The 15,891-nt window shown below is 39.4% G+C and overlaps 1 protein-coding gene across 1 annotated transcript; it reads left to right on the forward strand.

Annotated features, from left to right (window-relative positions):
- The first annotated feature begins 533 nt into the window (after positions 1-533).
- Positions 534-14,634, forward strand: LOC132988198 (pterin-4-alpha-carbinolamine dehydratase 2-like). The gene is made up of 4 exons (XM_061055428.1): positions 534-725; positions 1,737-1,868; positions 11,545-11,625; positions 14,320-14,634. The coding sequence occupies exons 1-4, from the start codon at positions 612-614 to the stop codon at positions 14,413-14,415; spliced, it is 423 nt and encodes a 140-aa protein (XP_060911411.1). The 5' UTR covers positions 534-611; the 3' UTR covers positions 14,416-14,634.
- Positions 14,635-15,891: the final 1,257 nt, after the last annotated feature.

The following is a 15,891-nucleotide window of genomic DNA, read 5'->3' on the forward strand; positions in this document are numbered from 1 at the left end:
TAACTGTCTATTTAATTTACCAGGAAAACCTTGTTGAGATTAAAAATGATTAATTATTCTGACCATTTCAGTGATTTCCGCTATGTGTGAAAACTAAAGGTATCATCTTGTCTTTCTGTCTTCTTAGTAGTTTCTCTACTCTTCCTTTATAACATATCCCCTTTCAGGCATGATCCTGAAGTCCAAAGTACAACAAACTGTGATTTTAATTAATTGAGGTAAAAGCTGAGGCTACAGTGGAGTGTATCAACTCATTCTAAAGTGCATGCCTCTTTCTATCTGTCAAAATGTTATATATAAAATTAATCATAATTTATAACAAGATAATTAGACATTGTTCAATAAGATTATATTCAAAGATAAATAATACAAAATCAAACAGAATTGATTTAGTATTTTCATTTAGCCAGGGTTACATATAAATACATGAAACACACACATACAGTGTTAGTCATTTTGGCATAACCAAACTCACAGTGAAAGATAAGGCGTTTTAATCAGGCAGTAAACGAAACAGCTATGGTAATGTGTGAGAGGACAGGAGGGGACACACACACACAGAGCAGAATTGGTGACAGTGGAGAGTGAGGACAGCCGACAAAGGGCCAGTCATGTCTGGGTTAATATTTAGCCTGAGGACGGGCAGCGCATGGTCCCGTAACCGTCTGTTCGGGCTGAGCAGTCTGCTGTTGGCTCCACTCTGCAGGAACAACTCGTCCAAAATGGTGAGTGCTGCAGTGACAGTCTAGCATTTAGCATTAGCATTTCTAAGCATCTTATCTGCTGCTTACTGTTCTTATGTACGAGCGAGCGTAATCTGACGTGAGAAGCAACAACTGTGCAAACTTGTTGGTTCCCGAAAACGACGGCGATAGTTCAAAGGAAGACGCGCCGCTTCACTTCAGAGGGGAAGAAAACGTGCGCCAAACTCCTTTAGAAACATACTGAATTTAACGTTTACAAACTTAATTGTTAAAAGACACACCAGTTAACATGATTTTTTTTTTTTACCATTATCATGCACCGGAGCTGTTCTTCGATTCGGTGTTGGTAGTATGACAGGTAAATCATTACCTCAAATCAAGGACAACTTTTTTCGTGGTTTTAGCATTGAACATTTGACATTCAATTCGTATGTTGCTTGTTGATGCGCCGAATTTAAAAGTGGGATGTTACATGTCAGAAAAGGTTATATTTAACTGAAAATGTGAGTTTGCAAATAAGTAAGGCCAAATTAAATAGATGCTGAATTAGTATTACGGGTAAAAAAAATACATCTTATAATTGTTATTTTAGGTTATTCTGAATTAGTTTTGTTTTTTAAATGTAGGCTATAGATTATAAAGTGTACGGTCACAGTTTAAATATTATTGAGGCAACATAACTTAAATATCTGTGTAGCTTATTATCTCAGCATGAGTCCTCATTACTGATGCTAGGCTGCCACCTTGCGGACATAGCAATAATATCACTGAGCTCACCGCTGCAATAAGGTTGAAATCGAAATAATGGAATCACATCTTAATTTTAACTGTGCATGACATTTGGATGAACGTGAAAATTGGTTTGAATAAATGTTAAGAAATAGACACCCAGAAGCACTGATAATAAAAAAGAAAGTTGGCCAGACTTACAGGCCGGAGCACAGAAGATGGAGAGAAGATAACGCTCCAGTGATGTAACTACAATATAAAAAATAGACATGTGCTAAATGCATAGTTTTTGTGTGTCCGCAGTCTTCAGATGCCCACTGGCTCTCCCCTGCAGACCGGGAGCAGATGGTGATGGAGCTCAGGGCCACTGGCTGGGTGGAGGTGGAGGACCGAGATGCCATCTTCAAGGAGCTCAACTTCAAAACCTTTAACCAGGTGTGTGTGTGTGTGTGTGTGTGTGTGTGTGTGTGTGTGTGTGTGTGTGTGTGTGTGTGTGTGTGTGTGTGTGTGTGTGTGTGTGTGTGTGTGTGTGTGTGTGTGTGTGTGTGTGTGTGTGTGTGTGTGTGTGTGTGTGTGTGTGTGTGTGTGTGTGTGTGTGTGTGTGTGTGTGTGTGTGTGTGTGTGTGTGTGTGTGTGTGTGTGTGTGTGTGTGTGTGTGTGTGTGTGTGTGTGTGTGTGTGTGTGTGTGTGTGTGTGTGTGTGTGTGTGTGTGTGTGTGTGTGTGTGGCATAATGTAGGCTACTTCTCCCACAGTGTTACGCCCTTTCTCCACAGAACATTTTAAAACATTCAGGCAATGATTACATGAACGCAAGGCTTACAGTCAATATTATCAGGTGCAAGTTGTACGACTAGATGACCTTTTCCCTGTCATGCGTGTGTAATATGTATGCATACTTTTTCAAGTGTTATTCAGGTGATTCAGTTGCAATATAAACAAGATAATACAGATCATTTCAGACAGAGATCAACACACAACAGAATATTTTAAGATGAAATGTTGAATAGAATACTATTTGCTTTTTCCATATTTGCAGAATTGAAATAGTTGATATAGTAAGAAATATTTGAAAAAAATAAAGATAAAAGTGTAATGAAAATAATTGTACATCTCAAATTGTTCAGTTTAATAATGACTGATCACTGGGATCACAATAGTGTGTGTGTGTGTGTGTGTGTGTGTGTGTGTGTGTGTGTGTGTGTGTGTGAGACAGTCATATCTGCTTCAGTATTTGTAGTATTTTCAGTCCAGATGGCAGGTAGAGTGTGGGGAGAATGTCTTCCCAATTTTTCTTTTTTAGTTTTGGTAGAGATCTGTCTCTGCTCTCTGCTGGGGTCTGCAGATTTATTTGATGGGGATCAGAATGCAGACCGCCAGACACAAGGCAATCTCACTAACCATCGGAAACACAAATTCATCTGTGTTTATATGCTGATTGGTTGCAGGTGTAGCGGAGGGCAGGTTCCCCTTTTCTTTCAGTGGTTTCATTTGGTTCATGGATTTTTTTTGTGCATCCCTAAAAAAATGAGCTCAGTTCATGATTTTTAATAGCTGATCAATTTAACTCTTCCTCTCTCAAGGACAGAGTATGTTTGGCACACCACATTAAAAACTGTGTTAAAAATTAACTATTCAATTTGAATGAAAACAACAAAACAAAAAAAACACTGCACACATCATGTCATCATGCATGTATGCATGTTCCTAAACAAAATGAGAGAACAAAAAACAATAGTAGCTAAGATGTAAGGGAGCATGGCCATAACAGCAGCATCATGGACTGTCAGTGCATCCGTCTCGCCTCCTCACTGACACACATTGTCCTTTAAAGGTAAAAATATTTCTACAGTAAACTTAATTAAAACAGGATAGTGACAGCTACTGATCAAACACATCATTGTGTGTGTTTATGCATTAACCAAATAATCCATCCATGCCAAATGATTTCATTATTTCAGCAACAATTACACTCTCTTCTTCCTAAAACTGAATTATCTGTTCCCCTGAACTCTGAGAGGTTTGATTCGATTCCCGGCACTAATTACATCAGAACAGTTTAGTGACATCTATCACTTTGCCCTATTTCATTTGTGCCATTTCATAAAAAAATGTGTATGTGTGTCCTTTGCATATCATTCATAAAATCTTGATGAATCATGCACAAGTGCTTTTCAAAGTAACCAGGGACAGTGTGTGTGAATTATTTAAATAATAAAAAAAAAGGGGCAAAACATAGATAAAAGTGCAAAAACCTACAAAAGTCAAGATAGGCTGCATAGAAATGTGGTTATGTAGAAAACACAATCAAAAAATAAGTTTCTGTTCAATGTTTTCTTGATGAGTTGTAAGGGAAACAGCCTCTACACAATATTTTTACAATTTAAAATACAACATTTCAAATAATTGGTTAAAAAATGATAAACTCAAGAATCATTTTTGTAGATTTGGACTGTAACCCATGGTCACTTTTAGGTGTTCATGTCATGCGTTTCATGTAATAATGAGTCCTTTTAGGTCCTGTGATCCATCCTTCATATTGACGATTAAAGATGTGATCTGATTAAAAGCTTAACATTGATGGCTGCTCCCACAGATATGTATATGTAATGTTAAGTGTTAAACACACGCATGAAGAATAATTGTAAAGAAAATAACTTGAAGTTTAACGTGCATGATGTACATCACAGGTGAAGATATGATAATAATAAAAAGTGCACACAGTGACGTCAACAGTATCAAACTTATCGTGACCCATATGGCATTTCATACCAGTTCTACCACTTATGGTGGGTAAAAGAAAGACTAAAAGATGATTTTTTTTTTTTACCCAGCCCTGGCGGACAGCTCTCGACTTTTCTTCCTGACTGTATAGGGCAAAGTAAACTGCAATATCTCAAGGCCACTTAGCGGACTTCCTCTAATCCAGTCGTTAGTTGTTTTAGCCCCTAAAATAGTCTGTTTTTACACTTCCCTGTGTTTGAAGTCGGGGAGGCAGGCGCTGACCTCTCCCATCTGCCTCTAAAGCCTCTCCTCTTACCCCGACACGTCAGGCCACATTACCCTGAGAAAAGCCAGGCCTCCAGTTGGCAGCAATTGGGGTTTTGATCAGAATGATTTCTTTCACAAACAATCAAATTGGTTAAAATGTTTCATCTGGTTTGCAAACCACTAACAACCCCATCATTCCTTCTTGTGGATGTGTTCTTTTCTTGCTCTTTGCCACCCTTCTTTCCCCATCTTTCTCTCCCTCAGTCTTTGTTTCTGTCTCTCATACCCACCCTGCGCCCCATGTTACTGGGGAATGAGCTCATGTTGTTCCAATTTTACATGCTGGCAACTCTCCCCTGCCTGTCTCTCTGCCTGCTTTTCCACCCTCTTTTATTCTCTCTCCTCCCAACTCTCTGATGCATTTTCACAAACTAGCTCAGTTTCATGGCTCTTCTCAAAGGGCTTGTACCAGAGAGGGGGGATGAAGATGAGGAGTGACATGCTGGCTGATTTCCATTCACCACTTATCTCCAATTGATGGGTCCAAAGAAATCAGATCCCTGAGAGTTTATAATGAGAATAACAAATCCCCTCTATACAAGTGAGCACCCTTCCCTATTGAGCCCACAGGGGGCGACAGAGTCTGTTCTATGACTGTAAATGCACAGTGGCCGTCTGTTGAAGTGGCACTGAATACACAAAGCACAGAGCCACTCTTAGCTACAAATTAACTTTAAAAGAATTGGACAGCTGGATATGCTTTTTTGAGTTTATTTTTCTTTGATTACAGCAAGTGGAAAGTGTTGTGATGCTGTTATGATCTGCTCTGTCATTTTTCTGTGGCATGTGGGTAAACTAGTCAGCAGAGTTATTTCCCTCATCAATCTGGTAATATTTTATAAGGTTTGAGAGGTAAAATCCCCCTTTTGGACTCTTTCAGCCAATGCGAATCACTGCAATCACAAGTGGAAACATCTGTGTGTGTGTGTGTGTGTGTGTGTGTGTGTGTGTGTGTGTGTGTGTGTGTGTGTCTGTGTGTCTGTGTCTGTGTGTGTGTGTGTGTGTAATGCTGTACATTTTGTTTGCATTTGTGCTTGTTTTTTAAGTTCCAATCACTGATATTGTTTACCTGCTTTATGTTATTTATGTTTACAGATGACCATCTGCTTTACATTACACTGCACTTGATGCAGTGGAAACATACATGTAACATAAGTGAAATGGTTTGCTTTAAGATGCAGTTTGTGTAGGAGAGGTGAGCTGTGCATGCTCACCTGTTGTGTTATGTTAGCTGAAACTGACAAGGATGGCGTTCCATCTTTCCCCACAAATATGAAGCAATGAGAAAAAAAACACTCAAAGGCTGCAAAATTGCAGGATATTATCTTGAGTGCTTTCTGCAAAGTGCATACGCTGCAGATCAAAATGCAATGACGCTTTACTTTGAGCAACAGTGTGGGATTCCTGATTAACTGAGTTAACCTAGTTTAATCAGGCAGTGAAAGCGTCAATCATCATGTGCTCAGAAATGGAACCTTCTCACCAGAGGTAAAGCTCAAATTCACCTCCTGTGGTAAAAACACGGACTAGAAATTTTTGTCTCAGTTTTTACAAAAATGTTTTTTTGAAGGATTAAAATGTCTACATTAAAATTTTACTAATTGAATATGAAGTACTTTGTTGTAACTGTAATATTCAATGATTGGTAGGTTCTTTGTGTGCATTGCACTTAATTACTGTTAATGTTTAGTCGTCATTTCAGATTTTTTTATAACCCTATATCAAATTCATGGATGTAAATTCAAGAAGTCTTGGTAATATTCATAGGACAGGGACGTGTTTGAAGTGGCCTTAATAAACTCAAAATTGGCACATAAATATTAGAGATAGGGAAGTGACAGTTCTGCAATCTGTGTCAGAAATAGGTCAAAATAATAAATAAAGGTTTATATCAGGAAAGTCACACATCAAAATTAAAATAAGGAAAAATACTACAAAGAGTGACAAAAACAACAATTGGAAGTTGGAGTTCACCATGAAACATGACGCATTACAAGTATAAAAAAAAGCTGTAGTGTCCACAAGGCTTCTGTACTTCAGTTCCAATTCTGAGCCTGAAGACAGCGCTGCTGTGTTTCTGCAGCCCCCTCTGCTCCTTCGTTCCGCTCTCAGAGGCTGATCCCTTTTTATATTCAGTCAGGGTCTCCCTCCCCTCCAAATCTCCCTCAAGTCTCGGCCTCTCGTCATGGGCCTCGCTCTGCTTGTGTTCAATAAGTTGTCTTACAACTAAACCTGAGCCTCCTGGGTAAACCAAAGTCTCAGAGCCGCCCCCCTCCTGCATCTCACACACACACACACACACACACACACACACACACACACACACACACACACACACACACACACACACACACACACACACACACACACACACACACACACACACACACACACACAGAAAAATGTCTCTGTTGTAGTATCTTCAAACAATAAAACTAGTTCTTGCTTCATGTCGCTGACAGAATAACAACAGTTTTCTTAAAGCTCCAATTAATACTGTTATCATCGACATTTTTTGTTGTGCTGTAATAAAATACATACATTAGCCTAAGTGTTCTTATTTCTGCAAAGGCTGTGGCGAGTTGAATATTTTTTTTTGAGAGCTTCAAATAATTTGATCAATTGACAGTTTTGAGTTTGTTAAGAATGTTTCAACACAAAGTTATAACACGCACGCTCTGGAAGAAACACAGAAAACTTGGCATTTTTAACCTTGAAAACATGAAAACCTTCCTAATTTTTTTTTTTAAAAAGACATTGAATAACCAATCTATTGTTTGTAAGCCCTCATATTTATGTACACATGCTTGCACAATCGCCCTACACAGGCACTGTGAGCGAGAGGCCGGTTGATCGGCTCTGCGGTGTTCAGTTCCCTCCTCCGTCTCTAAACTGGAACTTTCCCTGGGAACTGGTGGCGTCCCGCATTCATCTCGTCTTGTGAAAATTGGCTGGAGGGAAGCGATGAGGTGTGGCGCCCAAGAGGAGTTGGTTAGATAATCTGGCTATCAGTCCGTTGGTTAGCTAAGATGGCCTTGACGTCTGCTGCCTTTTGACGGAGCTCAATGTCTTTTTAAGCCCCGGCTGGTAACTCTGCAGTTAATGAGAGGGTTTGCATAAGTCGGCCTTAACGCCATGCTTGAGCAGTACATGACACTCTTCACACAAATAGGAGCTGACGTGTGTGAACATTTGTAACACAGAATATTTGTCACTTAATGAGTGTTCACAGCATGCATCGCCTTAGTCAGAGTATCAAGTTGAAGCTCTTCTGTGTTAACTTGAGAAGATTATGAAGTTCCGCACACCCAGCAGGGCTTTCTACAGCAAACGACTTGGCCGGTTTTCTTTGTAATTATCTGTATTTTGCTTGAAGTTACTCATCAACTTAGCGGGCAGCCTCGTTCAGCCAGCTGGATGCTTTTGAAGAGCTGTGTAGGAAAGAAGAGAAATGAGACATGAGAGGTGTGGTCGTCATCCTCATCATCACCGCTGCCGTTGTGCAATTCATGGCATTCTTGACTTTCGCCGTGGAGGAGCGAAGGTTTCATTCCAGGGTAATCATCGGGTAGTCATGGTGGCGTGTAATGGAGGCAGAGTCTTTATGTGTGTGTCGGCACATACTTGTGTGTATCTTGAGTGTGCGATATGTGCATTTGTGCATGCATGGGTGTGCATGTGTGAGTCTGTCAGAGGCTAGTTAAGAGTAGGTGCAATCTGCATGCACTTAGTCCTGGCAAGGCAGAGCAGCCGTTTCTAAGCCCCTGGACCGGGCAGCGGTGGAAAACCGATCTGTAAATAACAGACACATGTGTTTGAAACTGAGTCCTGTATTCTAGCCCACGGCCGCAATGAGACAGAGAAACACCACTCTGCTCCGACGTCTCATCCAGTGTTGTATGACAATCATGCTGTAATAGCACCAAATAGGCCCCTCAGAAGCGGCTATGTGGGGAAAGGGGCATAGTGGGGGTCTGCCGTCGGGTGTTTCTGATTATTTGAGATGGAGGCCTGGGTAATGTCATGTTAAATTATCTGAGTCTGACAGCTACAGCTTGTTGGGCCAGTTGGAGAGAATGCCTGGCTGGCTGGATGGATAGATGGATGGATGGATGGATGGATGGCTGGCTGGATGGCTGACCTGTTGGCTGTAGAGTGTGGGCCTGTACAAGCAAACAGGCTAAACAAAGCTCTCTTGAGAGGGAGAGTCCTTGACCTTTGCTGACATAAGACCTCAGCTGGGAGTTGAGGGCTGGTTTTATTTTCTTGTTTGGTCCAAGTGGAGGGCATTGAGTTGACCTACAGCTGACAGACAGGCATAGTCCCGCCACTTCGCCAGCATTGTGTCCCACTGCTCTCCTTACTGCCCCCGAGGGGACCCCCACCTGTTAAAGAAGGCAGATGTAGGGCGCCATTTTCTGGGCTTTTACAAGATTTCAAGCTTTTTGGACATCCAACTCCAATTCATTTGTAGAGGGAGATTACTTCTTTTCTTGTTTTTTTTGTTTTTTTTTGCTCCCCTCAAAGAGTCTTTTCTAAGGGTTCATGTTTCCTCAGGCTGAACTCCACATCTTCTGTTTCAAATTCGTCTTTCCTCCAAATTATAAGTTGCTCTGTGGTCTGTTTGGTTTTAACTTGGACATGCAACTTTTCAGCATGTGTGACAATTCTCTTAATTAAAGCTGCATGCTGTACGCTGAACAGCACTTTTGAGGTTTAGGGTTGAGATATCGAGTGTTCATCCTTGATTAACATAAATGTAGAACACAGATGTATATATCTGAAACATAACTGCTTTCAACACATTTGGGTATTAATAATGTAATGGGATATTTTACTTCAATGCAGATATATCTCCTCAACATGTTTTCATCACAACATTTTTAAGAGAAAAAAATGGAGGACCTTATGACACTGCAGGCCCCTACCTCCTGTCGCTGCTGCAAAAATAACTCATCTCTATAATTTTGTCATTCCGCTTGCCTATCAGTGACAGAAATCATAAAGTTTCATTTTAATGGGAAGCTATAACTATTTCCCTTTTGAGATGAACAATAATGTTTGGTAATTATCTTGTACAGCAGAAACGTCCACATAGTGCAGATCCACCAAAGAGAGTAACATCTCGTACAAGTGTAAATATTGATGTAAAAATCTGTCTTTGTGCATATTCTCAGCTCATGTTTGGCAGTGTCCCGAAATGGAAAACAATGATTTTTTTTTTTTTTTTTTGAGTCCAGGCTGGAAAGAGAACATCTTATATTCAAATGAAAACAAAGTGCAGGAATCTTTGAGTCTTTACACAGAATCCTTTAAGCTGTCACTCAATGTTCCTCAGCAGCAGATCAGCCAGAGCTAAGAGAGAGAGAAAGAGCGAGAGAGAGAAAGAGGGGACATGTTCAAACAACAACACCTGACATGACATGCTGCTTAACCATCTCCATTAGAGCCAATGAGAAGTGAGAAAACGCAGACCGCCTCAGACTCCAAATTGGTGCCAGTGGGGTCAAGTTGCAGGAATATGCCAATTACTTAAATTGATCAGGAGATGGTTTCCTTGATAACCAATTTGATCAAGCTGCTGATCGTGTTACAGCTGTCGCTCTGCACATGCAGGCACAGAACAGGACTAACACAAAAAAGGCTTAACGCATTTCTTCAGCGGGAGTAATTCTGTTTCGCCATGTCAGGTGATGGACGTGTATGAAGCCCCCGCCTGTAAACAATGGCAGTTCAGTTGATTTAATTAGACAGGGAGGAAGTATTTAGGGGCTTAATTGAGATTGCAGTGGGAAATTGCTCTGAAATAGGTCTACCTGATTTTTTTCCCTCTTTTCACTGTGGGCATGACGAGGGATTTCACTCTCCTCTTTGTAGATAATTAGAATAACCATAATCACTCCCTGGATGGCCTGTGATTGGAGAGAGACACATGCCAACTCGAAATATGAAGAGTGTGTGTGTTTCTGTGTGTGTGTCTGCATGCTGTCTGCTCCTGACAGGGTTGTGGAAGTATGCACATACATGCCTTCATGAGAGGTTTCTGTGTGCACAGAGAGGCCGTCTTGTGCTTCTCTCCGCAGCATTGAACCCTGAGCCGTGTCAGCCAACACGTCCCTTTTTTAAGCTGCAATGATTATTCGATTAATCAAGTTGTGAATCAGCAGATGATAATTAGACAAGCATTCTGCAAGTCATTAAATCATCTTCATTTTGCTGCAGTGAAAAATTCAAAATTCCGCCACTGCAGCTTCTCAAATGAGAATATTTTCTTTCTTTACGTTTAATGTTTGTGAGATTAAGCTTTTTTATTGTTTTGAAAATGTTTGCTGCACAAAACAAGACATTTGAACTAAGATGACACCTCGGGCTTTGAATGTGTGTTGAGCATTTTATCGACTATTTTGTGCCATTTTATGGGTCAAAAAAACTGATTTGGGTTTATCTGAATTAAAAATTCTGATCTTATCACCAGAAGTTTACTTTAATGGGTACGGTGTGATTTTTTTTTTTTTAAGTACTGTCAAAAATAAGCTTCAGAACATCTCTTCTGTAGTAACGCTGAAGTTTTGTCATGATGAGTGTTTTGGTAAAGTGCAACTGCAGCCGATCATGCCAGTTGTTTCTGTCAGCATGTAGTCAACAGTTAGGCATTTTGCTACATCTACAGTGGTTTTCAAACCTTTTGTTTTTGCATCATATCTTGACAATCTAATTATCACTCTTCTTTAAGAAATAAGTTGTCCCTTGTATAGGTCCATCTAGCTTTAGCTTGTGCTAAATGAAATACCCTCATGTCAAATTTGGGTAGTAAATTTTAAAATGAGTTTGAACTCTCACTTTAAGAAGATTGGATGCTGTTTGTGTTGCTATTTGAACTTTTTGCATTAGGATGAAACTTGTTTGTATTTTTCCTCCACTTTGTTTCTAACCTTAGACAAAAAAGTCACATAAACACTTACACGATAAAGATTTTGTTATGGTTATAGCCATGCAGGTTTTAAGGGGGGATCCACTTCACTAGTTATTCTGATTGACAGTTGATTGTTTCTCCTTTTCCAGGCATTCGGCTTCATGTCGCGTGTGGCTCTGCAGGCAGAGAAGATGAATCATCACCCAGAATGGTTCAACGTTTATAATAAGGTAATAACTTACTTTGCATTTTGGCTGTATGCTAATTGTATCATCATGATGATTAAAAATATATGTTTGTAACAGTTGGTTAATTACAGATTACAGACACATTGAAATCAATCAACCCCAGATAAAGTCAGACTCGTAAAGCAAAACAATCATCACTTGTTCTGGAGAGTTGTGAAACCGCCTTAGTAAGTCAGAATGATAAAAAACAACAACGCTGTAGCCTCATTCCATAATCCCGTTGTTTTTTCTTGTGAAAAGCTTTGCAATAACTCTACCTCCACTCTACGTAGCCCCCTACAACTTCAGGGACTACTACGCACTCTCTCAATTTCTCTGCCTGAGAAATAAAGTAGTGGTTGATATGACAAAGCTGGTCCCTGAAAATCTCTATGCATTAGGCTGTAGCCACTGAGTTAGTGTGTGGTGGACCGGGCCGCTCTAACAGGAATGCTGCTCCTAATCCACTCTTTATTAAAGTGGCTGTTGTACGGTGCTACAGGTCTCTGGGCCCCCGCAGCACTTTCCACCAGACACTTACAAATAAATCCCTCTCTGAGTGAGGTTCAGCCTCCACTAAATACATGATGTATGCTGAGCTTCTGCTAATAATCTATTAATATGCCAGTATGCTCTGTTCTGTTCTCTTGGCTCTCAGTTTGAAGATGGGAGTTTTCAGCAGAGCTTTATAGCCGCTCTCCTGGGAGAAATCTAATTGGTTAAATCAGACATCAGTGGGTGGAGCTTAAAGACATATCTACATAATTGCAAGTACTCAGTAAAAATATGACAAATAACATTACTATGGAGATCAAGGCTTAAAGAAATTATGTTTACATTTTGTGAATTATTTTTTAGATTCTTTTCACATATTCTTGTCTTATAATTGCCCTCATAGACTGATTGTTGGAAAGTTACAGGAAATGTGGGGAAGATGGAGAGGGCGAGACATCAAAAATCATTTTGAATGTGTGCACAACTAAAAAGATGGAGTCAGGACCTGGTTAGCTTAGCATAAAGACAGGATTTATGGAAAATAGCTTCTTCTTTCAGAAGTTAAAAAAAGAAGAAGAGAGAAACAAACAAAAAGCCAACACCAATAAAGCTGCATAGATAAAGAGATCATGACGCCCTTTTTGGTTTTAGGGAGTAGCTGCATGCTTAAACTGCTTTTTAACAGCAACAGTTTGATGCAGTGTCTGTTTGCAGCTTTCAAAACCAAAGAGACTAAAACAAACTGTGCTCACAAGCTGAATCTGGCATCCCACACTGTGACTGGAATGGTTTATCAGAAGTCTCTCCAACATTCATGAGGGTTAGGGTTAATAATACATTTTATTCAGTGCAATAACTGCATTGAAAAACTGGAGAAAAAAAATATGTACACATTGCACCTCTGCCTTTTTCTCAGTCAATGAACTACCCATCCCACAATTCAGAATGATACAACTTCTTAAATGTGACTTTAGTGGTTTTTAAAGTGGTGTTTATACGTGTTGTACTATGTTGTAGTTTGTGGTGTGTGAATATATAAGTTACACTCACTGCAGCATAACAAGGTTATCAGTACATTTAGTGTTTGCTAACTAACTAGCTAGCCTGCTAGCGAAACAATCGTTTGCATACAGCGCAGAGGGAAACATTGCCATGGTGACAGTGAGCTCCACCAATCAAAGACATTGTTGTGACACTCTATGATCGTGGGTAATGTAGTTCTTTTCCCTAACATTGAGATTAAACCAAGTTTTTCGTAAAACGAGGTTGATATCATACGTCAGGAGCATATACCATCGTTTCACACTCAGGGTAGCACGTGATAAGTCTACCGTGGATGGTTATGACATCATGGCTTATAATGACATGGACAGACACAGCTCATTTGCATTTAAAGCTATAGACACAGAAACAGCCAATTCTGAGCAGGGCTGAAATAGAGGGGTTTATATGTATGATAAAATACAGGAATGGAGTGGATTTTTGGCAAGAAACTTCAAAGACATGTTTTGGAGACCTCTGAGACTTATTTAAACTTGTTGAAAGGGAGTATATGTTAAAGAAATTCCTTCATCACCATATCCTCATGGAAGCTCCCTTTTAGTTAATAGACCAATAGTCACAATAACTACATATTAATATCAAGCAATGTCAGCTCTTTGCTCTTTCCACAAACAAGTCTAAAAGCTTTGTATTGTGTTGGAGTTGTAAAGCAGCTGGTGTGATAATATATTCTATTGAAATAATCTGTCATTAGAAAATTCATTGTTATAGCCCACTCTGTTTCAATAAAATGTCTTTAATTGAATTGAAATTTAAGTGAGATCCTTCCTCTCTTTATCAAAGAAGGAAATCAGAAATGTTTTGGTTATTGGCCACATGACCTGAATGACAGATGAGATGTATTTTTTTAAATGCATGGAAACATAAGTTACTGCAGACTTGCTGTTCCTTTAAATTGGCTCCACTACGACTACAGTGGAAATGTATAGTATTGTATATGTATATTATATGGTATCATGGAGCTTTGAGAGGGGAAGAGTTTAAACATTTCTGCATTGTGAAAACTTAAATTAAATGATTGCCCCCTTAACAAAGAGTTATCTGACAACTCCATTAGTGTATAATACCCAAATGTTCCTACTCTTTTGGTATGTTTGCTGTTATTGCTCTGTGGTTGAAACATGTTTTTTCGCCCCACAGGTCCAGATTACATTGACAACACATCAATGTGGAGGACTGTCAAAACGGGACATGAAAATGGCCAAATTTATTGACAAAATTGCACTTACCATGTAATGTTTAGTCATTATTCAGAAATCTTCCCCTGTACAATCAACAACCTTGTTCTATTAAAATAATAAAAAATTATAAAAAAAAACCTGTCTTCTGTTGATCAATAATACACTGGGTTTGTTTTAAATAAAATCTCTGAAAGATATTCTACTTCAATGTTTGCATTTGTTTGCAGTATATTTTGTACACACTTTGTGAAGGAATAAAACGGAATTTGTGAAACACTGTTGTCTCTGTTATTGATTTACAGTAATATACTGTAACTCTGCACTGAGTCTGTAAAGTTTCATTTGATTTGTCGTGTTAGAGACAAGTCCAACCTGAAGAGCTGGACACTTCAAATGCTCAGCTGGATGGTCGAGGTAGGAGGTTGTGTGGAGCAAGTTGAGACCATAGTGTAGGTAGTCTACTCCATTGGTTCTTTACCTGAGGTTTGGTCTCCATCCTGAGGGTCACAAGAAACGCCTGAGGGGTTCTCGTCATTATTAAAGGGGATGAAAGCAGACTTAACTTGGCTGCTGGCTGTGCCTTTAGGTTTAACAGGCAGATAATAGGTTTTCATATTCACATCAAACTCTGAAAAGAGAACAACTAGCGTACTTCAATACTTTATATAGTATTCACATCATTTTAAAGGAAGTTAACACTTTTGTATTTATACAGCAGTGTTTCCCCTACCATTATATTAGGGGGGCGGCCCCGCGGTCAAGTTAAAATGTTTTTTTTTTTTTTTTTTAGATTTATTTTTGGGTTTTTTGTGCCTTTATTGTAGGGATATGATAGTGGATAGAGTCCGTAATCAGGGAAAGAAGTCATTTAAGGATACCTTTCCGATAGAAATGGACAGCTGTCATTAAAAGTAACCCATGAACACCAAGATTCCTTCAAGTGTTTGTGTCGGCGTGTCCCCCCACCCCCCCAACGCTGTAAACCTAGGGGAAATACTGTACAGTAAATATACAGCTGCATCTAAAAAGATCACATCCAAGCAAGCTGTGATAAGATTTTTTTTTGTTTCTATTTCCATTTTCATGAAAAGACAGCCAAGTGTCAGAAAATATCATAATCAAATCATTGGATTAAAATGTACTACAAAAAAAAAAAAAATCCTTTCTATTCTCCTAATAAACATAAAAACATCTACAAAATCTCCTTTAAGAATCAAAAACTCACATCTAATAGACTTAAAGTTGTAGTAAAGGATCAAATTATTATAAATCATAGTTGATTTTGACTGATTTTCTGCTTAAATTCTTTTTTAAGTGATGACTCTTTCAGCCCTACAAGCCTCAAAAATAGTAATTTCTGAGCCAGACCAGACCAGATGTGACACTCCCCCTCCCTCCCAAGGTAATTGGCCTCAGCTGATGGACAGGAGCAACAGGCAACCATGCCAGCACTTCCCATTAGTGAACTCCCTGGATCCTGGCTTCTTAATCCGTTTTCGACTTCACCTACTAATTCTGCAGCGCCAGCAGT

This window comes from Labrus mixtus, chromosome 14 (genome assembly GCF_963584025.1).
Source record: "Labrus mixtus chromosome 14, fLabMix1.1, whole genome shotgun sequence".
Taxonomy (NCBI): Eukaryota; Metazoa; Chordata; class Actinopteri; order Labriformes; family Labridae; genus Labrus; species Labrus mixtus.

What these genes read in the sequence shown, in the direction of transcription:
- LOC132988198 (XM_061055428.1), top strand. Translation starts at nt 612, where the DNA reads ATGTCTGGGTTAATATTTAGCCTGAGGACGGGCAGCGCATGGTCCCGT. An exon ending in GGAACAACTCGTCCAAAATG is followed by an intron (nt 726 to 1,736) that starts GTGAGTGCTGCA and finishes GTGTGTCCGCAG; the next exon opens with TCTTCAGATGCCCACTGGCT. An exon ending in ACTTCAAAACCTTTAACCAG is followed by an intron (nt 1,869 to 11,544) that starts GTGTGTGTGTGT and finishes CTCCTTTTCCAG; the next exon opens with GCATTCGGCTTCATGTCGCG.